Source organism: Abramis brama (assembly GCF_963993115.1).
Source record: "Abramis brama genome assembly, chromosome: 16".
NCBI lineage: Eukaryota > Metazoa > Chordata > Actinopteri > Cypriniformes > Leuciscidae > Abramis > Abramis brama.
In genome coordinates, this window is record NC_139978.1 from 17,358,835 (window position 1) to 17,384,304 (window position 25,470).

The 25,470-nt window shown below is 36.6% G+C and overlaps 1 protein-coding gene across 2 annotated transcripts; it reads right to left on the reverse strand.

The window, feature by feature from the left end:
* Nucleotides 1-15: 15 nt before the first annotated feature.
* On the reverse strand, nucleotides 16-24,733 carry ulk1a (unc-51 like autophagy activating kinase 1a). 2 transcript variants are annotated; one of them, XM_084086950.1, is made up of 28 exons: nucleotides 24,263-24,733; nucleotides 24,082-24,174; nucleotides 23,784-23,825; nucleotides 20,224-20,256; nucleotides 19,951-19,987; nucleotides 17,834-18,007; nucleotides 17,401-17,474; nucleotides 16,230-16,331; nucleotides 14,478-14,536; nucleotides 13,856-13,938; nucleotides 13,699-13,749; nucleotides 13,524-13,609; nucleotides 12,448-12,580; nucleotides 12,299-12,344; nucleotides 11,083-11,166; nucleotides 10,121-10,228; nucleotides 9,904-10,013; nucleotides 8,961-9,029; nucleotides 8,756-8,868; nucleotides 6,354-6,529; nucleotides 6,086-6,198; nucleotides 5,416-5,541; nucleotides 5,135-5,301; nucleotides 4,050-4,222; nucleotides 3,828-3,946; nucleotides 2,524-2,681; nucleotides 2,282-2,417; nucleotides 16-1,409 (listed from the first exon to the last, which is right to left on the reverse strand). In XM_084086950.1, exons 1-28 carry the CDS (start codon nucleotides 24,350-24,352, stop codon nucleotides 1,363-1,365), a joined length of 2,802 nt encoding a protein of 933 aa, XP_083943076.1. In that variant the 5' UTR covers nucleotides 24,353-24,733; the 3' UTR covers nucleotides 16-1,362. The 2 variants fall into 2 exon arrangements, with proteins under 2 accessions (XP_083943076.1, XP_083943077.1); XM_084086951.1 differs by lacking the exon at nucleotides 8,961-9,029.
* Between the last annotated feature and the right edge of the window lie 737 nt (nucleotides 24,734-25,470).

The window sequence follows — 25,470 nt, forward strand, 5'->3', positions numbered from 1 at the left end:
TCAACATACACAGAGTACATATAAAAGTGAAATTTATTCGAATACACACACACACCCATACCACATGCATTCTGCTCTTATTTTTGGCTTCTGCAAATGGAATTAATAAGACAAAAACATCAGAAAACACATCATAAATACTGTAACAACATATACAAAAGAGTTCATTGTCCTCAGTTTAACATAATTATTATTTTAAAAAGTTTCATGTGCATAATTCTACCATACATTTCTGACTAAATGCCTTAAGAACACCTTGATATGAAAAAAACACCTTTAGAGTTATTGCCATCGGAAAATGCAAAAATAGTGCAAGTAATGAACAAACATGATATGAAAATTCTAGAAGTATAACAGATTGCTCTCAGATTTGAAGTCTCAGATTTGTTTTGAGTGTCCAGTGAGATTAAACCAGTTAGGTTATTGAAGGCACTACCATATCACTACAAAAAGAGACTGTCATCCCAGCAAAATGTGCATTTACTTGAAAAAGATTCGAAAGCAAACTGAAAACTTAAACATCACTTTCAGACTGACAATTAAAAAAAACAGAAAAATATAAAATGCTACACACAAGCTATTGACTATTTTGCAATACATAATGCATTTTCTTTGACTTTCAGGTGTTAATTAAACTGAAATGAGCCATTACATCGAAGGCTTGCTTTCTCTGCAGTGGTTCTTTTCAGGAATCCAGAAGGCAAAATGGTTTATAAAGTGCTTTGCTGTTTTATATACACATGAATAACAGTATGATAGTTAATCTAATACAATTCTCAAGTATTTCTCCCACCGTCATATGACAACATATGAAACTGACAGTCTTTATCAGTAGGTCTGCAAAGGTTTCCCACATTTTTGGTCAATTGCCACATTAGAGCTGTACATCTGTAGCTGACAACTACACATCCACCACCGGCTGCTATTTCAACAACGGCTCGGTGGTCACAGAGGTTTCAAATGATTATAGCAGATAACTATCATTTCCTCAGAATCATGCAAAAACATGTAGGATAAGCCCATCAAAACAGGATCATTCCACGTAACTTCATGAGACTAACGTTATAGGCATGTTTTAGTACGATTGAATGAAAAGCATCCAAGCTGTTGCTCATTCAGTCCCCAACACTGTCTCTCTGACATCATAGTGCTAAGATTAAAGTCATCACTTGAAGTGCCATCATGGAGATTTCATCTCTGTCTATTATGAAAAAGTCTTTTCTCACCTTGTTTTTGGCTTTGGAAACCATGTATCACATTTTAAATGAGTGGGTGAGTGTGAGTTTTTCCTTTCACGAAATTTAAAATAGCAACTTTGATTAAAAGAGATGTAGATGTTGTGGGTTTGATGCATCACACACGTCATTTGGGCTGAAGGGAGGAGAGTCGCCGCTCAATACACTGTTTACCTAGAGAAAGGGCAAACAAATGTAGATCAGAGATGAGACAGTCCCTTTAAGGCAAGTCATTTCACTAGGCAGCCATCTTTGAAACGGGGAAACATAAAATTCTCCATTCTGAAATTACCACTGAAATCTGACAACAACTGTCTTAATTTTTTTTTCTAAATGCTCAAATCATGACCAGCCAATGTGCACGTGCACGTCTCTTAGAAACACTGACTGTTTTTATAGCAACTAGTGCTTCTAATTGGCGATTGGCTCTTTTATTTATAAGTAAGGACTTATTTCGCTATATTGCGCTTTTCACTTTCTCCCATTCATAATAATATTAGTGCACCGTCTTTGTATATAAAGTCTTTGGATGAGATGAATGAGAAATCTATATGTGTTTTCACTACTGTTCAAAAGTTTGAGTTTAGTAAGATTTTTGAAAGAAATCTCATTCACCAAGGCTCCATTTATTTAATAATAAAAAATAAATATTATTATAGTACTCTTTTTTTTATTTTGCAGTTCTTTGAAACGTTATATATATGTGATGGTAAAGCTGAATTTTCAGCATCATTACTCCAGTCTTCAGTGTCACATGATCCTTCAGAAATCATTCTAATATGCTGACTTGGTGCTCAAGAATATTTCATAATATCATCAAATTGTGCTGCTTCATATTTTTGTGGAAACCACGATATTATTTTCATATTTGAAACAGAAATCTTTGTAACATTATAAATATCTGTACTGTCACTTTTGATCAATGCATCCTTGCTAAAGTATTTAAAGTATTCAGTAATTAAAGTATTAATTTCTTTAAAAAAATTTTTTTTATACAAGTACTGACCCCAAACTTTAGAACTGTAGAGTAGGTGTGTCATACTCACATTTGTTGATATTGTTTATGTCTGCAGTCTCTGTAATAATTAAAGACAGGCCCTCCATCAGCAGTAAGGCCTTATGGTATCGCTCTACAGAGGTTTCTCCATGATGAAACATCTCGTCCAGCGCTGCTGTCTGTACCTGATCATATAAGAGAGGAGTGCAATTCATACTATTAGTAATACAGATTTGATACGGAGATGTTTCTCCTCATATTGTAAGAAACCAAACATGAGTGTGTTCATACCATCTGAACGGTGTGTGTGTAGATGAGTCTCTCAGCAGTAATGTTGTTCATGCGGTCCATCAGTCTTTGCTTGCTGCTGAAGAAGAGCTGGAGTTTCTCAGTGAGAGAACGGCAGGAGTTCACACACCCCTTATACATCTCATTAAGCTTACGTACTACTGCAAGGGCAATACACACACACAAACACAACATACCAATCAGAATGAATGTTTTATACAGTTACAGTATGTGCAGTTTTTGATTGATCACAAGTGACAGTAAAGTCATTTAGAGAGAATGGTACAAAATATTTCTATTTCAAACAAACCCTGTTCTATTAAACTTTCTATTCATCAAAGAATTCAAAAAAAAAAAAAAAACATCACAATATTCACAAAAATGTTGCTAAAAATAAATTTAAATTCCCTTGTTATAGTGTGATTATATAAATACTAAGTAATACTGTACCTAACATGAGTATATGTACCTAATATGAGTAATACAAATGATAAATTATAAATAAAATACTGAGTAATATTAATTGAGCACCAAATCAACATATTAGACTGATTTCTGAAGGATCATGTGACACTGAAGACTGGAGTATTTTTTTTGCATTTTTGTGTGTGAGTGAGTAACTGTATATAAATTCATGCCTTTATAAATGCCTTTGTATCATTAAATATATTGTATTTATTTTTAAAATTTCATTAAATAATTATTGATCTTGTTTTCACGACTGATTATGTCTGTGATAGCATGCCTTAAATTATATAGTCACTCTGTATGGGGTAAGTTGTCACAACTAAACCTGCCATTAAGATGTCAGTTTAATTTCAGCTGTCAAATTAAACACGAAACACAAAACAATTAATATAACGGTTCAAATGCAAAAGGTAACATATATGCAATTATCAAACCATTTTTTTGGCAAACAGAAATCATAATTCGGACAATTTCCCCATGATATATAGTTATATATATGGTTGCACAATTTAGAGATCTTTTGGTCCTACTTTATATGAACTACTATGTACCAAAATTTCAATTAATTTCTATAATTACACAGTTAACCCTTCCTTTACCCGATAACCCACCCTCAAACTTAACCATACTATGAAACCTATCCCTAATATTACCCGTATCCCACCTCAATAGCAGCAGAAGTGTTTTGCAACTCAACATGAACATAAAAAGTACAAGTACTTAACATTTGTTAGTAGTTAAGGACACATAATATGAAGTGGGACCGTTTTTGTTTTGTTTTTTTGCATTAAAATTGTTGGCTGTTTTTGGCGATTATGTGCTTGGAGTGTGTGACTTACCTTGTTTAACAGATCCTGATGGGTAGAGTTTGCCTTCTTTGATCCCGGCCATCGCTGTGTGTAGCGCTGAGGACAGCAGCTCGGCACACTTCATATAGAGGACCAGCTGCTCTGCGGAGCTACATACACACGTGCACATCACTCACAGTGTACGTGACGTAATATCATACACATGACACATAAAACACGTGTATGTTTATGCATGAATGAGCAGTATCTCACCTCCACTCATGGCTCAGCAGGCTGATCTGGTCAGCCACCATGCTCTGCTCTAAGAATGAAGCATCAAGTGCCATGGTCCTTTCCCCACTGTCCTTTGATCGAGCGACCTCTGTGATGCAGTAGGAAAAGGCTAGAATGAAGCGCAGACGGCTCAGCAAGTCTGTATGCCCCTCCTGTGTGGAAGAGGATGGCATTTTCAATTCAACAAAAAAATATTTCAGTCCTCAATTACTATTCATCAAAGAATCCTGAAAATTTATCATGGTTTTCACAAAAACATTAAGCAGCACAACTGTTTCTTGAGCACCAAATCAGCATATTAGAATGATTTCTGAAGGATCATGTGACACTGAAGACTGGAGTAATGATGCTGAAAATTCAGCTTTGCATCACAGGAATAAATTATATTTAAAATATATTTAAATAGAAAGCAGTTATTTATAAATTGTAATTAGGGATGTACTTTTCCCCCTCCAGATAACAATAAACTATTGGCCGATTCCGAATCCGATACCGGTATTTGTCACTTGCTCTCTTATTTTAACTTTTTTTCCCTTAAAATAGATGTGTTTTTTTATCATGTTTTAAATTAGCAAATTAAAAAATGCATGTATATACAGTACTATGCATAATACACTAGATAGTTAATTGCTCCATCATCAAATTATTTCTACTGAACATGGATTGGATCCATTTAACATTCAACAGGCCAACATTAATAGATAAATACACCAAAAAAAAGATGCATTTGAAATAAACAGTGCTTTTCAGGCAGGTCTAAGTAGTTTTCAGGTACAGAAATACAGTAATCAAATGTAAAATATATTCTTCATTGTATAAATTAAATACATTAATCCTAATTAAAGTTACAAATGTTATTCAGTCAAGAGTAGCGAGCGATTTTTTTTAATTAACATTAAAACAGACAGCAGCGCAGCAAGAATATTAGGCTGTGTCACTTTAAGAGCTGCACGGATCCAATATACTGGTACACAAGCGTTTTATTTCTCAACTGTTTATAATGACCAGCTGACTGTCTGACTGACTGTATTTTTCATACATAATGTATAGCCCAATTATTTTACCTCCATTAGCGTCTCCTCTGGCAGTTCAGGTGGCACAAATGCCACGTCCTCACTGAGGTTTGTTGCAATGGCATCTGTGTAACCATAGCGCAGGCTCTCAGGTGAACCGTAGGCCTCGTGCAAATGACCGTAGGTCCAGCCAGGGCTTGTTGGGCTGGGAGTGCCCACTTCAACAACAGATGAGGTGAATTGAAAATGCATTGTGAGTCTAACAGGTACAATAACACGCAAATGCAATACATGCGTTTCAATCTCATTAAGTAAAATAATGGAAGGGTCACCTGAGAAGCGTCTAGGTCGAGTAGAGTGAGGAGGTGTGTGTCCGAATTCAGGAGAGCCCAGCATGAACACAACTCCAGCAGGACTGCCTGAGCCCTGCTCTATGCCATCACTGCCATAAGGGGGTGCTACAGAGATCAGCACATAATGGCATTTTAAACAGCAGATACACTAAGAAAAGTGCCTGATGCCATGTTTTTAAAATATGATCTATGACTATGATTAACGACAGATATAAAAGAAACATCTTTAAAAAGGTATTATCATGGCATACGATAATTGGCGCTGTAAGATGTATAGCATAGTTATAAACTTTATACATACAAACCTGCATATACAGTAGTTATGGTGCTTTTAAAAACAGGGTCAAGAGAGTGTTCCAGTCATTTGTAAATAGAATAAAATAAATAAATAAATAAATTAATTCAGTTGAACTATTCAAGGATAGATATGAAACAGCTCTTTTATATCTTTCAACACCAATAGCAAACCATCTAATTCAACCATCCAATCAATTCCCAAGTCCTACCCTACATTTGTTTCTTGTTTGAGCTGTTTCACTCGAACAAAGGTCATAATAGGGATAAAAAGACTACCGCAACTTGTTTCATGCTGACTTTAAAGCTTGTCTTTTGTTGAGTGGCTAACATCACTGTTAGCATGAGCTCATACCTGTTGTGTCCATGGGTTTCTCTGAATTTAAGCTCTCACAGCTGCCCCTGTCAAGCTGATGTCCGAACACAGCCTTCAGCAGCTTATCTGAGAGACGGCCGGTACTTAATGACCTACAACACAAATGACTCATAAACACAGCTCTACGGAACAAACTCATCTTCCAGAAATCACATCACTGCAGTGAATCCAGTGCCGATTCTGAAATATAACACTAATGTGTCACAAGCTTTCTTCACCCTGGACTAAAGCCTTATTGACTACTGACCTTTTGACCATGTCCCTTCTTTCCGCTGGCCTGAGAAGTGGCACACGGGGCCTTGTAGCCGGGTACTGTGCCAGATCTTTCAGGTCAGACAAGGTCTTGGTTCGGGCGGTCAGGCCTCGCTGAACCAGCGCCGTACTTGGAGTTTGACCAGAGACGGGCCGCCGATACAAATCCCACTGAAATGAAAAGTAATCAAATATATATTTTAGTGTTGTTATCTGATTTAAAAAAAGAACTAATTTATCACACATCTTTCTGTAATTAATCACACCTAACATTAAAAGTTTTAAAATATTGTTATATTGTAATACATATTTTCACACTGAATATACAAATTAATGTAGACTCAACATAAAGATGGTTTTTAAATATTTTAAATAAAAAAATTTTACTCAATTTCTGGGGATGAAATGAGTAATTATAGCCATTCAACATTACAGAATAATTGAAAGCCATCATTTTAAATATTTTTATGGGTAAAAATAAAAATATTATGTCTTAACTTAAAACAATTTTCACATAAGCCCATTATAATGAATGTCACATTTAGCTGTGCCTTTAATTTAGTGTGGTTTATATAGTGTATATAGAAATGATGTCTCAGTATTACCATAAAAAGTTTCATTTATTTGCAATAAAGGTTATTTGCAAAATGAAAATTACACTAACATTCAAAAGTTTGGGGCCAGTAAGATAAAAAAAAAACCCCCAATAAAACAGCAATCTTAAGAAATATTATTACTATTTAAAAAAAACTATTTTAAAAGCTGAATTTTCAGCATCATTACTCCAGTCTTCAGTGTCACATGATCCTTTGGAAATCACTCTAATTGCTGATTTGGTGTCAAGAAATATTTCTTATTATTATCAAATGTTGAAAACAGTTGTGCTGCTTAATATTTTTGTAGAAACCGAGACACATTTTTTTTTTTACAAGATTCTTTGATGAATAGAAAGAACGGCATTTGTTTGAAATAAAAATCTTTTGTAACATTATAAATGTCTTAAAATTGATCAATTTAATGCATGCTTGATGAATTAAAGTAATTTTGATTCATTTTGACCCCAAACTTTTGAACGGTACTGACAATATACACTCACCTAAAGGATTATTAGGAACACCATACTAATACTGTGTTTGACCTATACTAATACTGTGTTTGACCTATACTAATACTGTGTTTGAGATGCTCTATTGGGTTGAGATCTGGTGACTGTGGGGGCCATTTTAGTACAGTGAACTCATTGTCATGTTCAAGAAACCAATTTGAAATGATTCGAGCTTTGTGACATGGTGCATTATGCTGCTGGAAGTAACCATCAGAGGATGGGTACATGGTGGTCATAAAGGGATGGACATGGTCAGAAACAATGCTCAGGTAGGCCGTGGCATTTAAACGATGCCCAATTGGCACTAAGGGGCCTAAAGTGTGCCAAGAAAACATCCCCCACACCATTACACCACCACCACCAGCCTGCACAGTGGTAACAAGGCCTGATGGATCCATGTTCTCATTCTGTTTACACCAAATTCTGACTCTACCATCTGAATGTCTCAACAGAAATCGAGACTCATCAGACCAGGCAACATTTTTCCAGTCTTCAACTGTCCAATTTTGGTGAGCTTGTGCAAATTGTAGCCTCTTTTTCCTATTTGTAGTGGAGATGAGTGGTACCCGGTGGGGTCTTCTGCTGTTGTAGCCCATCCGCCTCAAGGTTGTGCGTGTTGTGGCTTCACAAATGCTTTGCTGCATACCTCGGTTGTAACGAGTGGTTATTTCAGTCAAAGTTGCTCTTCTATCAGCTTGAATCAGTCGGCCCATTCTCATCTGACCTCTAGCATCAACAAGGCATTTTCGCCCATAGGACTGCCGCATACTGGATGTTTTTCCCTTTTCAAACCATTCTTTGTAAACCCTAGAAATGGTTGTGCATGAAAATCCCAGTAACTGAGCAGATTGTGAAATACTCAGACCGGCCCGTCTGGCACCAACAACCATGCCACGCTCAAAATTGCTTAAATCACCTTTCTTTCCCATTCTGACATTCAGTTTGGAGTTCAGGAGATTGTCTTGACCAGGACCACACCCCTAAATGCATTGAAGCAACTGCCATGTGATTGGTTGATTAGATAATTGCATTAATGAGAAATTGGACAGGTGTTCCTAATAATCCTTTAGGTGAGTGCATAATTATACCTACATATTTGATCAAATTCTCAGTTGAATGTGTTTTAACTAAAGTAAACATGTATTATACTAAGGTCTGTGTTGAAGTCATTGCAAAATCTATTGACTCCCTGCTCTATACAGGAACACCTGTGGTTTACACACTATGGCGGTGGAGCTGTTTTTTGTGATTATGTTCTGTCATTCCCTGATTAGCCAGCAACAGTTACTCACTCTGTGCACTACAGATTCTGGGCTGTGCTGATGACCTCTGAGTCTGTGAGTCAGGGTTGTGTCTAAGGTTGTCAGGTCAGTGAAGAGGGGAGAGACCTGACCAGGCCGTTGATCTGAGAGACAAACAGAGACAGAGAAAAATGAGAAGTTGGAACAAGAAGTCTTACAAAAATCAAATTGATATGCAGTGAAACAGGCGTTTCACCTGCAGCATTCAACCCCGTCTTACTGCCAATAGGCTGGGGCTGACAGGGTGTTTCAGGAACATTTCCCACTGAAAAAAACAATAGCATTCTCTATATGATCAACAAAAACACATGGTTTCCTCACTTTTGACCAATGCTAACATACTATTATATTATTTACAAATATTCTGAATTTGAATGAACCTTTTTTTATTTTCAGTTAATTTTAGTTTTAGTAATTTGGTCATTTTTATTACTTTTATTTAATATTTCTATATAGCTTTAATTCATTTTTATTTCAGTTTTAGGTTTAGCAATCTTTGTTCTTCAACTCCAACTTATTTTATTTCAGTAAGTCATTTTTTTTTTTCATCTAATATGTGTTATTTCAATTATTGAAAACTTTTTAATAGTAGTTTTAGTTTTAGTTACCAAATAACTGATTTCCATGACTATCCATGACCTTTCCAGGTGTTTGTAATTAAAGTGATTTTGATTCAGATGAATTTGCTAAATAATTAAGACTTTTAAAATGTAATGAAAACTGACTAAAAAGAAAAATTAATTCACAAATAAGACAAACAGGTGCATTACTCTAAGCACAAGCAATTTCAAGCTGATTAATATTTTACAACAGAACATAACTATAAAGAAACGTATATAAACTTTTAATTAAAACTGTTAAACTAATAATCTTTTTTATTATATTTTAAAAAATACATTTTAAAATAGATATTTTAATATTATTTATGTATATATTTATTTATTTTCAAGGCTATTCATGAATGTAGGAATTCTGGAAACAGAATATGCAAATTAGGAATATCTCTACTCAAACAAAAGGACTGACTATATTCGTTATTTCCAGCTTCCTGAAGAAAAAAAACGCCGCTAGAGTCTCTTTCTCTACTAGTAAAGTATGCAAATCAAAACACAGCTCTGCAGGGAAACCGGTTTCTTTACCTTGTGGGGAAGGTAGAAACGGTCTTGATCCTCCTGATTCCGGAGAAGCCCTGACTCTCCCACATGTTGGAAATCCATTTGAGCAGCAGTGATGTACAGGTGTTGCTGTCCTGAAATAACATAAACAGAGCTCATGTGTTGATGCATGGGGCATTCAGGAGCACATTTATGTATCCTTATCATGTCAGAGAGAGAGAGAGATAGAAATAAAGCCAACCTGTCAGACACTTGTAACTTGTGCTCCATCCTCTGGTAGTTGTGTTTTTGTGTCGGCACTGGAACAGGCACAGACTGAGCGTAACTACTGCCACATGACTCCAGAGGCCTAGAGAGAGAGAGAGAGAGAGAGAGAGAGAGAGACCATGATTGGTGTGTCATGTGCACAAACATACAGTACTGTGCAAAAGTCTTAGGCATGTTAATACCTTCCTGCAAAGCTACCTGAAAAACTATGCGCAAGTGTACCTGGACAAAAGCCGTTTTAAACGCAAAGGGTCGTTACACCATATATTGATTTGAATTAGTTAATAGAAGTTAAATAAATTAATCATAAATAAATTCAATTTGTGATTTTATTTTTGAAAAAATTCTCACTTTACAGCATTTTAACACAAGTGCCAGTACTTTTCACAGTACTGTAGCTTTGCAGGAAGGTTTCTTCAAGCATCTTGGAGACGTTCCCGCAGTTCTTCTGGATTTAGTTTGTCTCAGTTTTTTCTGTTTCTTCATGTAATCACAGACGGACTCGATGATGGTGAGATCAGATCATACCGGCTGTTGTCAGATTCCTTTTGCATGCAGAAATCTCACTGGATTATTACAATTAATGGCAAAGAGAATGTTTGGAAATGTAAACTGATATTTCCTACTGACACACTACAGCAAAATATATAAATAACTGACTTAAAAACTTTTTTTTGGGGGGGGGGGGGGGGGGGGTATTAACATGCCTAAGACTTTTGCACAGTACTGTACATTTGAACCACCTGTTCCCTGGTGATCTGTGAATTACTTTCTAGAATTTCCACTTTCTCCAGTCACGTTAGCTCAGACAGCTGTCTCTCACTTCACACAAGCAAACAAAGGCTATTGTTTAGTGTGAGCTGCTCGTGAGAGTGTGTGTTTTTACAGTCTCTGCCATATTAAATGCTAATCTCCATACTAATGCACACACAGTACCTGGAGGGGCTTGGGGAGGCTCTGACAGACGGGGAGGATGATGGCGTTTGACCCACACAAGCAGTGACACCCAGCAGTGAGCTTCTAGAAATAGTACACATACACAGTTATGCCATTATTGCTATGCTATTAAAGTATCCAACTATATAATATAGACCAGGGTTTTTCAATCTTTTAGATTCCATGTCACAGACCCCAAATATGATCATCACCCTTATGCAATGGAATATATATGATATTGTACTCCTGAGCATGTTTTGTATATTTGTATTTGTATATCTGTTTTTATACTTATATGAGTATTTGTATCTGTATTCATTTTTAATACTTTTATTTGTAGTCATTTTGATGTACTCTCTATATCAATTCAATCCTAGTATCACTAAACAGAAAAATAAATAAACTTTAAACATTTTTAAAATCATTTATTTAAATCAGATTTTATATTTACTTGAATACGTTTTTTTTTAAATGAATTTTAATAAAAAATTGGTATTTTTTTCATACCTTTCAAAAAAAAAAAATCCCTTAAACGTTCTTTATTAAGATTTTTTAATGTTTTTGAAAGGACTCTATTGCTCACCAAGGCTTTGCCATAACAGGAATTAATTACATCTTAAAATATATCAAAATAGAAAAGTTGTATTTTAAATTGTTATAGCATTTCACAATATTACTTGATTTTACTGTATTTATGATCAAATAAATGCAGCCTTGGTGATCATAATCTTTTTCAAAAACATTAAAACATCTAACTAAACCCCAAACGTTTCAAAGGTAGTGTATATACGTGTATCTTAACTAGTCTTTTAACTCATGAATGCTTTAGATGACAGACACAGATGCTAAAAAAAAAAAATGCTAAAATGTATTAGAAAATTTGTATTGAAAATGAAACGTTATACTCAAGCAATTTTTGCTATCATGACCGTAATGTCTTCCTTCCTTCATTGCAACACATAAACAGACCTCTTCATAGAACCATACAAACCATACATCAGGTCAAAAGGTCAACTGACATACTTGAAATGAATATTCACGACACGTGACACTGGTAAGCATGCAAACCATTGTGTTAAGTACAGAAACAAAATGCAAGCACATCTGTTATGTAGGTTAGAAATGAGAAGCATGTTGCATGTAACTATATACACTATGTGTGTGGGCCGTGTCACTTTAACCCTTAAAGTATCGGAAAAATGCTTTTCTCGCTTACCCGCTGCGCATCAAACTGTCCTGACCTTCTGCTGATACTAGATCACCTAAAGGAGTGATCAGATTGAGATGTTATATTTGTGCAAAAAAAAGCAGGTTTGTTCGTTACATAATCCAAAGTAGGTCAACGAGTGCAAGGGCTCATCTTACTGGTGAACTGAGCCGGCACCATTACGAAGTCATCGGACTCAGAGGAAGATTCAGAGGAAGAGTCTTTCAGCTGGGAACCTGGAGACGGTGTGGGGTTCATTTGAGGGAGGGGCCTCAGAGCTTCAGTGTCAGACTGTCAAGAAAATACTTTATATATACAATACTGTTTAAAAGTTTCGTACGTTTTTGAAAGAAGCCAATGGAAGCATGTTTTCCACAGACCGCATTACACAGACCGCATTATAAGACCGTTTTCTAAGGCTGCATGGTGTATTAAAACGATTTAAAACCCATACTATAGTATAGTGGTATTGTGAAATCACAAAGGCTTCGATTCAATTCAATAAATATATGTCCTACGGGTTTAATATATATGCGTGTAGATTATGTGCGTATCAGAGCGGCTCCGTTCACAGTAAATCCTGCTGCACATGAACTGTTGTTATCATTTACATGTGTGGAGCGTCTCTAACTCCATCTCTGCATATGCTGTGAGTTTGGGTTGCTTACAACATTTATATGGGAACGCAACGTGTGCCATTTCATCAGATTCGAGAGGTAAATCATTTAAAAACCTATGCAAACATCAATCTGTTCATCGTGATTTAAAAATAAAACAAAATAATTAAAAGTTTACATGTTTTGATGTCCACATATTCTTGTTCAAGAAATTACACTGGCTGTAGCATTTCTATTGTAAAGAAGTGACCAAATATTAAAGCATTTGAATTAAATGTCATTTGGCAAATATTAAACAAGGATTTGATATGCGGTAAATATGATGTATTTTAACAGTGTTGTTCTATAAAACCATATGATTACTTGCTTTTGATCCTTTATTTGAACCAAATAGCATTGCCTCCTTGTTGTTATATATGTATTTAAGGAATTTGAAAGGTTTAGGTCTTTGCTTAGGTCTATTTTTATTACCACAAAAAAAAAAAAAAAGATCACTCGATTAATCGTCAAAATAATCGACAGATTACTCATTACTAAAATAATCATTTGTGACAGCCCTAATCACAATACACCTCAAAAAGGTATATTTCATGCATCATGAGCTGTTACTGTGTTACCTGAGTAGGAGTGAGGCGAGCGGAGGAACCGCTGCTGGAGCTCCCAGAGCCAGAGCTGGGATAGGTGGGCACGGGCACTGGAAAGGCTAAGACAACAATGAACAGATGTTAATGCTACTGTAACCAAAGCTATAGCAGATTAGCTTGAAAAAAGTAATGTACATCATAATCATACATTTCTTCATGGATGTACTGGCCTCCATGAAAGGGTGGTGGAAAAACTTATCTGAAATAGACAATAAATCACTTATTTATTATTATTATAAGTTGTCAATTTATGATTCCTACAGGGTCTTGTAAAGTCAAATGTGTGATTGTATGTGTCCACTGACCAAAGTCCATGCGTTCCATGTGGTTCCTCTGCAGCAACCCAAGCAGAAGGTGCCTTAGGTGACTGGAGGTTTCACGTGGAATACTGGGAAAGGCATTTACGTGCTGTGTTAGACACTGACAGGAATCACGACCAACACAGTTCTGTGTGCATGTTTATATTCTTGTGCAAGGGCTCTTTGTGTTGCCAGAGTAACTCTGTTATTGACTGAGTAAGTAGAAAAGCGATACTCATGAATGCAAACATTGCAACAGTCTAGGTAAATAAATAAGGCTTTCATTTTAAAGAGGGAAAGTAATGAAAGATGGAAGAGAGAAAAGAAACCTTGTGTACACTATCATTCAAAGGTTTGGGGTCGCTTTTGCCCGTGTTTGTGAAAGAAGTCTCTTTCTATGCTGATCTGGTGCTCAATTAACATTTCTTATTATTAACAGTGTTTTAAACTTAATATTTTTGTGGAAACAGATACTTTTTTTTTAGGATTCTTAGGATTCTTTGAATTCTTTGAAATGAATACCTTAAAAGTAAATTTACAACACCAGAGACCTCTGCGCCTGTATAGCACACACTAAACCGGATCATGTTGATTGATGACTAACATGCAGTCCTCAGGGTTCACTTACCTGGGACTCAGGCTCCGGTTTCTTTCATAGAACTGCCGCAGTTCCTGAGGAGTACTTGCCTGGAAAAAGATTTCAGAAAGAGAAAGAATTTGAGAAATTGTGTTGACCTCATTATAATGAACTGATCATATGGGGAAAAAAGAAAAAAAGAATTAACAATGAGGGAGGGACCTGAATCTGATTATCTTTTGACTTGGGCTAGTAAGCAATGGCCCTTAATACTTGAGCAATGTTCTAACTGCTCTCCAGAAACACTTTAGCATCATTACAGCAGGTTTTGCAAGATCAAATACCACTCAAATCTAGTTAGATAGATGTTGTTGGTTCACTTAAAACTATGCACTTCCTTGAAGGCATATCTTGCATATTTTGAACTATAGTTTGTTGTGAGCAGCATCACATGGCTTTACTACAATCTTCTTTATAAACTCTGGCTGTTTGAGATATAAACATTTGTTCCAGATCTGAAGTTACATTTTAGACTAGAGGGACTGTTTCGACAAATCATAAAGGCTTTCTAGTGGCTGCAGTCAACAAGCACTAAAAGTAATATTTCCATGCAGGTTGAGGTAAACACAATGGCTAGGATAGAGGCGACTGGTCTATTCTGAATGAACTCAGTGACCCATCTTGACCCATCTGCAGACTGATATCACGTTACAAGACTCCCAGGAGCTCATAAACTAATAACGTTCAGCCTGGGGCCAATATTCAGAGAAGTACTGCAGCAAATAATTACACAAACATGCATTTTTATTTTGCAATACATTCACCACACAGAAAAAAGAAGAACTCCCTGTTCTAGTAGTGCAATCCGAGATGCCGCCCATATGAGTGGGCATGTGTGTATGTTTGGGTGTGAGTGTTTGTTAGTAAACCAGAGAGTGAATTTAGTCGTAGAGGCATATGGTTATGTTTATCAGTGAGATGTCACAATCATGTTTCACACTCCACAGGGCATAAATAGCCGAGGATGCCAGCCAGTCAAGCTTTCGCAATGAAAAGGTTCCAGAAGGGTTTCAGTAGTGACGTAGTAGAAATTGATAGCATTGATAGCATTTTTTTTCTTGATTATTACACATTGCCTTTAAAAAGTTTGGGGTCAGTAAGAGTTTATTAAAAAAAATAAGAAATTAATACTTTTCTGGATTTCTGATGTGACACTGAAGACTTTGCCTGACTGTTTATTAAATTGCAATAATCTTTCAACAATATTACAGTTTTAAAAAAAAACAACCCCAACCTTTTTGAGTGGTACTGTATTTCTTTGTGTGCTCGCATTAGCAGAATATTAGACCTAAAATACCCTAAACTTGGTAAATGGCTATTTTATTCAACAATATCTCATAATGAATCTGTTTTTAGTGGTTTAGACACATTCTTCTGAGGGGAAAAAAAAAACATTTGATGGGAGAGTTCCCCTAAAAACAAGTCTGTAAGCCTTCCGTGAAAGATTTTTAGTGAATAACAACTTAAAATTTGGTCTGTATTGAGACATGAGACATAAATTATTTTAATTTGTAGTAAAGATTTTTAATTTTGAGTAAACTATCCCTTTATATAGATCTACACTCTTCAAAGAGAAAGCACAAAAATATAAAGCGCAGAATTAAAACCATGACCACAGTGACATCCACAAATGAACAGAGAGAAAGAGAGAGAGATGTGAGTGTACATGTGACAGGTTAAAATAAGCTTTCTCTCTTTGGGTCATACAATTTGTTGTTTTTGTGCTGTGTGTGTGTCACTGACCTGAAATGGGGCTTTGCCAGTCAAGCACTGGTAGATGATGGTCCCTACGCTCCACAGGTCAGCTTTGGCATCATAATTCTGTGACATGATGACCTCAGGAGCCTGTAAAGTTGAGCAAGACAAGTAGTACTCAAAAACATATGGAGTAAGTCAAGTCATACAGAGTAAGTCAGAATATCTAATACGTGGCTGCTGTTTTTCGAACAAGTCAAGTAAAAGCAGTACTTTAATATGGCATACTTTCCTGTAGGGCTGAACAATTAATTGAAATAAAATCGAAATCGTCGTATGATTTAGTGTGATTATCAAATCACTAAAGGCTGTGACTGTGTGTTTCAGAGTAAAGCGTGGCACTGTGTTCTTTTACACAATAACAGCTCATGATCCAGTGTTTTCAGTGTCTCAGCACAACATGGTCCAACATCTTCCCAATACTTGTAATGAGAAGCGCTTATAAACCAATTGTTGGCAACAAAAGAGAAGCTTTAAAGTCACCACAAAATAAAAATGGGCAATTAAAGTTTCTTATGGAATATTGCAGTGTTTATTATAAATGGTTTATCTGTGCACATCATATTTGTTTTTAAAATTCATGTGCCCTTGCAATCTTTAGTCAAAATAACTTCCCTTCCCTCTTGAAACGGCATCCCTTCTATGATGATGTGTTTAATATGATGATGCGAGGGCGGGACAACCTGTCTCTCACATGAGATCAACCAATAGCAAACCACAACCATCTAACCAATAGAGTGGCCAATAAACCCGGATGACTAATTCACCAGTGGTTCCCTCAAGATTTTCCTATTGGTTTTTATAATAGGGTTTTTCAATTTAGGAGTAAAATAAGGTCTGTGGTAAACATAAGTTGACGATACTTGGACATTTTGTTCTACAACGTAAATTACACACACTCACACCCCAAACATTCTTATCTAGTTACTTAGTAGGAACATACAGTACATTTAAAAAAAAAAAAAAAAAAACAACATAACAGCTTCAAAATATGCCTTTTCAATATGAGTGTATGTAATTTATGTTGTACAACAGGGGTCTCCGTTGTAGAACAAAACGTCCAAGTATCGTCAACTTCTTATTCCTGCATTAATCCTGCAGCCTGTTCCTGAACATTTGGATAATACAGAACATGAAAGTTTTGAAGTCAAGTACTCACCATGTACATAGGAGAGCCACAGAGCGTGGCAGCCATCGTGTTTCCCTGCAGATAACGTGCAAAGCCAAAATCAGCTAAAGGGAGAGATAGAAAGGAAAATCAGTGTTTGGTGCTAAGGACTACATTTGGGAGCTTGTTTTGGTAGTGGAAGATGGTGCACGAATGTTTACAGTCAGTGTCTTTTAGTTGTTTGACTTTACACAGCTGTGTAGTGACACACAGTGTCTACATAACGCTCAAGAGCAAACAGAACAACGTCGTAAACACCTAAAACAAACCACAGTCATAACACAAGAACAAAAACACCACAGCCAACCACTGCCAAACCTGATAACTCATAATCTCACAGTCTCATAATCAGTACATGCTGATCCATGACCAGTCTTTGTGTTTCTTTTAGCAGAAACTGTGTACTTTGACCCGGAGCACTCACCCAGTTTGATGCAGATGTTGTTGGGGTTGGCCCTGCGACCTGTGCTGTACGAAAGGAGAATGTTTTGGGGCTTTAGGTCACGGTGAATGATGCCTTTACTCCTTAAAACACTCATGGCTCCCGCCAACTGCTGCAGTAACACGCGGATCGTGTCCTCGCTCAGAGAGCCTTTAGCTATGAAGAAAAAGTTATAGAGTTTAATAATTACTTAGGCCTAATTAATATATATATATATCTTTGAATTGTGGGATATTACATCAGAGGTAGCAATCCATCAAAAACAAAATGTCCAGCTACCATCCACCTCCAAAAGCCCATGCCCCCCTTCTCCCAGTGTACCTCTTTCCTTCCACTCAAAACATGCTGGTTTCATGTAGTCTTATTTTTAGCCCTCATGTTTTTCCACTGCAGGAGAGGGCAGATAACAGACTGGCAGGTGAATGAGGTCAGGCCCTGGTTTGAGTTTCAGCAGGGGATCTTGGTGTTGTGCCAGTGAATCTGTGGTAAGAGGTGAGCGGGTGAAGGCAAAAACGGCCCCTGATGAGGCTGGCATGAATCTAAAGCTGAACAACGCTACATGTCTGATGGCTTAAAAAAGAGTGGCCAATGCAAACATGTTAAATATAGCCACGCTGAAAAGTTTATGGTTAGATGAAGATGTACTGGAACACCGAAGTGTGTGTGTGTGTGGGTGAGACCACTTCCAAAGTGGCTCTATTTGTGGCAGCACATGTGTGAAACTAAGCTATTCTCAGAGGTCCTGAATTATCTTTCTGAGGAAAGATCAGGAGAGTTGTTTGTTTGTGAATATATCTGCAGTTTCAAGAGCAAGTCCAAGTCCAAAGCAAGTTTAAAGCTTCAACCTTTGACAAACGGACTTTGGTCTTAAAGGAATAGTTCACCCAAAAATGTTGAAAAATTTTGCCACCCAACATTTTTTTGTCATCACTTACATTCGCGTTCAAGTTGTTCCAAACCCGTATGAGCTCTTTTGAACACAAATATAATCGGGGTTTGAAATTAACACCGCCAACCCGCCAAATGCGGGTAAAGATCAACTGTGGCGGGTAACGCTGTCAAATCACTAGCCAATTTGGAGCGTTACTTATATTTACTCGCTTTGATATATTAAATAGTGTATTGAGCAGAATCTGCTCATATCTGGCGTACTTGAACACACACGTCACTACACAACAAATAAAGGCGAACGCTTGTTCATTTGCATTTGCATTTGAAGCAATAGCGAAGATTAAAAAGCATTTGGTTAACAGAAAAGACATTATTTTCCAACAGCCCTATATTTTTTGATGTTCTTTGTACTGTGTTGATCTGTCCACCTAAAATACATTTTTGGTGATGAGGATGAGGGGGGGGGGGGGGGAGTGTGCTGGATGACAGGATTTTGTTTGAATAAGAAATGAATGTACAAAATGCTAATTTTATTATATATATATATATATATATATATATATATATATATATATATTTATACATTTTACATTTAAATGACCTTTTTCATCATCTAACTTTAAGTTAATAACTGTAAAAACACGAATAATTTAGAAACACTGTTACTAACGTAATCATGTAATCTTTTTACTAATGTAATCTTCAGCAAATCTCAAATTGAATATCCATTTTTCATACAGTATATTATAATGTTGTGATGTCTTAATTTGCTTGTAGCATTTACAAAACATAGTTTTTAGTATTTAAATTTGGATTTATCTAAATAAAATAGTACATCATTTTAATATCAACCATGACATGAAAGCAATTATTAGTATTGGGAAGTATTTTAATTCTTGATGCATCTGAATTTGTCATCTTCAGCATACAGGTTCAAATCTTTGTTGTGTTATGGAGCCTCGGTGCTCCTCCAAAGTCTGTGTAAAGATTGTGCATAAAAGCTGCACTGAAGTATGTCTGCTCTGACTAGCCAACAGAAATAAACCAAGCAGGTATAACAACACCTCACCTGTTATAATAGTTCAAAATAAAATCTTAATTAGAAATATTTAGTACCTAATTTGTGCGTTCACACAACAAGGACAGATACATGGCACACATAATAGTGAAAGACATATGACATATTGAAATGAGGTTAGTGTACTTACAGTGTAAATACTCTGCTAGGTCTCCTCCATTGCAGTACTGTAAGAGGAGACAGTCAAACACTGTAAGTGTACAGTTAACACAAAACAAGCTCTCATCGGAAGAGAGAGTAATCACAATAACACCAGGGCTTCAAATGGCTATGCTGACAATAATAACACAGAAGTGTGAATTAAGCTTTGCATAAAGGACACCCTGCAAGGAACAGTGAAATTTGACCTCTGATTTCCCTTACAGTGGGTATGTGAGAGGTGCAGCATGCCATTTGGACTCACCTCCATGACAAGATAGACACATCCCGATATCTCCTGCAGACAGAGACATTCAATATTTACAACTGATTATATGCAAGAAACACCCAGCAACATGCCATATGACAGACATGGCAGGAACTCTACATTGTCTAGATCAGGACAGGCCTCTGGCTGGACACACAATAGATGCCAGTGAGTCATCATACAAAGCCTACACTTACCTAAGCCATTTATCAATAGCGTGTTATTATAGCATGTGCTTGCAAGCAATACAAATCACAATAAGTGTCTGCATGACAGGTTTTATTTGATTAACGCCTTCAAGTACCTTGGGATGTGAGAATTTTTTCCTTTTGCATATGAGTTTAAAATAGTGTTTATTTTGTGAAAACTCTCAATTGTTGGCAGGACAAATGTAGCAAAAAAAAGAGTGCACAATTGAAGCTAAAAAAAAACCCTTCTTATCAGATATATTTCATTTATTAAATAAAAAATTAAATAAAAATCATTAATAATAATAATTACTGAAAAGAATGACTAATTAATAAATTGTATAAGTATAAATAAAAAATATAAAAGTAATATTATTTATAATAATATAAAACAATGACTTACTGATTCACAATTATTAACGCCACAGTTATTATTGTTGAATAATATTATTGAGTATTATAATTGTGTAGGCTTCCTTATGTGCATATTTGATGATAATATATGTTTGAGCACATTTCAAACCATTCTCTAACCATGAGATCTAATTAATGCTAGATGTTTTGCTATAAATTACGGACATGGCATCTGAGGAATATTTCTATTTTCAGTTATTTTGCTTTATTTCCAGATTCAATCATAGGCTTGTTCTTACATACTAGCACGGCCGCACATGCACACTCTTCAAAAATGGTGCTTTCAATCTCTTGACAAACTAAATGACATAAATGACATTTGTATGTATTCCAAATAAAAGATACAGATTGTACTAAATGTCAGCTTGCTTATTTTCTCAAGATAAGGATTTATTGAGTACACATGTCATGCAAACAAGAAACTATGCTTCTAACCACAGGTCGAGATCTGTCGTTCTGTTCATTAGAACTATGGTTTTGGGAAACACAGACACGTTGAACTATGCTGATAATGATAGTTGGCTAACAATGCTTTTGGGAAACGCACCCCTGATCTGTATGCCAGACGTTTCAATTTCATACTACAGATCAGAACAGATGATGTTTTTATGCTAATCAGTGCACAAAATAAATGCACACAGAGTGCAACATCATGCTCTTCACTGGCCAAATCATGAACTTTGAGAGCCTCTTAATGTGCAGTTGTCACTAGGAGAAACCACCTTAAAAATGCCCTTTGACCCTTAGCGTGCATAATCCAACCCAGTATGGATTTTAGGTGGTTTGTTGCCCATAGAAATTCTGCTCCTCAAAGGATTAATGGAGCTGAACAATATGTCCACACAGGCAAAGTGCCATGGTGACCCGTTTGAACGAGGTGTGCATGGCCAACTTGTTGTGCAACAAAAGTCCTATTTGGACATTTTCCATGCAGGCCCTGCGTGTTACAGCAGTCGGGACAGAAGCAGGAGGTGTCATTACCCACAGCTGACTGAAATACAAATCAGCGGCCGGCCGGCCGGCGTGACAGGACCCTGGGAGGAGCGTGTTTTAATAACATATTACATAAAACTTGTTTTATGAAAGACAACAAAACATTATGACTTCAAAGTTGCGTAAAAGCTAATTTTATAAGTGTGACACAATTACTGAGGATAAAGGCTTAACGTTAAGCTTCCTGTGTGTGTGCTTGTGCAGAATCCATGAGGAATGAAACCAGGCCATCAGCGGTAATGCAAAGTAAACTAGGTAAAGCCCAAGGCTAAAGACCACACACAGGACAAAACACACTCAAATTATCTTCTCTAGACATATTAAGGCCATAGAGAAGACATTATGATCCATCAGCATGAGCATTCAATACAGAGGTGTTTCTCAACAACAAAAGACTGAAACAACATAAAGCTTAAAACAAATATCGTTAAACTCAAAGCTGTTCCACAGCATGTCTCCGTGAGTGCGGGATGGGGTCGAGGGTTGGGTTTCACTGACTAAGCATAAGTGTCATTTTCTTGTACTATTGTTCGGCGTTCATGCAGGGCAGCAGCCAGCCACCTGGTGCACACTGTGCTGTCAGGTGGATCCAATGCCTGGCGGCCGTCTGCTGAACAGCTGATCAACCCAGCTGGACAAACCCATGACAATTACTATAAATGCTGCCCAGATGAAGATTGGACTGATATTGGAGCCAGTCAAAGGTGGTGGTCCTATAATTGCAGGTTTGTTTAGTATCAAATGCTCCTGTGTCAGTCCTAGCAGTGCGTGAGGTGTAATGGAGCGAGCATGAATTATTTGTGTGCGTTCACTGTCAGGTCATTCTCAAAGGATAATGTGGTGAGAGGCTTGACTAACTATGCAATCCAGTCCATTCAGCTGCAATTCGTTTAAAAAAAAGTTACCATCTAAAAGGAAAATCTGGGAGTAGGTGCCTTGTGTAGTGGAGTGCACTAAATGTAAAAAAATTGCATAAAATACAACTTTAATTGTACCTTAATTTACAACAGGGAAATGTCAGCCGAACCCCTTTGACCTATAAAATATTTTCAAATATTTTCAAATAATTTACTTATTTTAATTGAATGACTGAATAGGTTTTCACCAATTCAGTAACCCCTACAGTTCCCTCACAATTCAATGGGAAACCCCAATTTAGAATAGAATATAACACTACAAACAATTTGAAGTAAACCTGTTATACTTGCTGAAGGGCACAACACCGCAAGATCGAAGGTGTAACCCACTGTGTTAAGTTTCTTAAGCTCTCTACACCTGAGACAACCACCTGCCATCAGATAAGCTCGACTGCCTGGAGTCCATTCCAGTCCTCTATTCATGATAAGGGAATCCTACATCAGACAACGTCTGTTCTGTATGCAAATGATAGAGACAGTCGGTTAAAAGGGTGAGCTGGGCTGGCAGGTGCTGGCTAATGCATGCACAGGTGTTAGGTGTAGGCCTATACTTCAATAGACATAGACATCTGTCATGGCTGCCATTGTTTCGTGAGCCATTCGCCTGTTTATTTTTAGTACTTCTGCCACAAGAGGTATGAAATTTAGTTGGAGGGTTTATCAATTTTCTCTGCCCAACTTGATATCACAGAGAGATCAGATAATGGATTCACTTCTGATGCAAGATACTGCAACATGAAATCATTACTCATGGTGAGTCATATATAGTCAACATCTATTCGCCATGGTTGACTGGCTAAAGCTGCTAATAAACAGTGTGTGACATCAGTGGGCGGGGTTCAACGTTTAACCAATCAGATGAAGGGAACTGCACCCATAATGTCAACACCAAGCCATGCGATGTTCGAGTTATAAATATCCTCAGAAAAAAAAAAACTCTGTTTTATTAGATTAGAAACCACTTAAAATAACACAGTAGGCTTAGACATATACCCCGAATAACTACATTCCCACGAGTTATAGCAAATAGTAAGCAGATACATACCTGAAAGTCCAGTAAACTGACAATATTCTCATGTTTCAGCTCCTGACGAAAACACACATGATTCACTACATTAGTCAGCAGCTCATGTAACTGCTATACAGAGGTGATGATATTTGCTAAACCATTGTTTATATCAGCTAACGTTAAACGTCACTAGCCCATGTAACGTTAGAAGTCTTTCAAATAGCGAGAACAGCTCACAGATTTTCGACATGTTTAACTATATCTGTGAGAATATATATTTAGAAAACATACACAAACAAACGCTCCCAACGTCTAAGTTAACTAGGAAACTCACCTTTAATATCTTGATTTCTTTTCCTAAGAGCGACTGTGATTTGGCGAGATTTTTCTTGTTAATGCATTTCACCGCGACCTCAAAATTATGTTTCTATGGATAAAGAGATCGTTTCACTTTATGACAGTCGTGTAGAATGATTATTTGCATATTCTGAAACGAACAGAAATGTACAACTTACCTGTTTATGTCTTCCTCTGAACACCACCGCAAAAGCGCCGTGTCCTATCAAATCTTTCCTGTTGAACTCGTATTTTCCAACGCTTTCCATCGCTTGTCTAAAGTTGAAAGCAGCTCAGTAAATCCACCACGGGTGAGTTGAGGGTGTCAGGGATCTGTCTGTGCGCCGTGGATCTCTACAGTACAGGAGAACTGGACCCGTCTATCGCTTCCCATCAGCTGCTTCGCACCCAAACAATCTGACACTTCGGTCATGATCGGTATTCGCTAACGTTACTTTCTTGTTAATACACCCAAAGTCACTGTCATCTTGATCATACTATTTTAAAACACTGTTTTTCAAAAGTAAAGCTCACAAAATTGTGCTAAATTAGATTCGGAAACTGTCAGAAGTCGGTCGTGACGCCTCGGCTGCACTGTTTTGTTTGGAAAGCGTTCTGCGTGCGCACTTCACAAAAAAAACTTGAACTGTGCGTGTCCATTACACGCATGCGCACTACCAGTCTGTCTGTACACTAGTGGCTGGATCTGCGCATGCGCGTGTCAAGGAGCCGGGTCAGAAATGTTAGAACAGCTGAGAGGTTGACTTCAGTTGACTGCAAGTTTCTTGCAGTTATTTTGAATTCTGTAAGTGGGAAAAATATATTATTAGTTATAATAATTAAACAGCAATTGATCATTATTATTAATATACACTGTATAGCCTGTGATTGATACCATCTATAGATCTGTCTGTCTATACATACAGCACATTTTACATAACCCAACCTTATTTATTGTTAAATTTGCTATATTTTCTATCTGCCATTTATAAAATGATACATTAACACCATCAACATCATTAATACATTATATATTAATACTATTAAATGTTATAATTAACCTATTTTTTTTCTTAAAATTGACAAACTCCAACTTATGTTAAATGGCAGTACAAATCCTCTCATACTCTAGTTATATTAAATTGTATGTCTGCCATTAGTTTTTTTCTCAGTCGCTTTGGTTCATTTCTCAGATCACAACTGAAATTCTCAAAACTACTTGTTCAACCGTCACCTCATCTAGCCATTTGTGCACATCATAAAACAATTTATCATTCTTTTGAACAAATTGCAAATCCTTTGGCACATTCATGCAATTGATTATAGCCTACAAGTGTCCGCTGTTTCCTACATTATCAATTGCTTATGTCATGTTGATCAAAATATT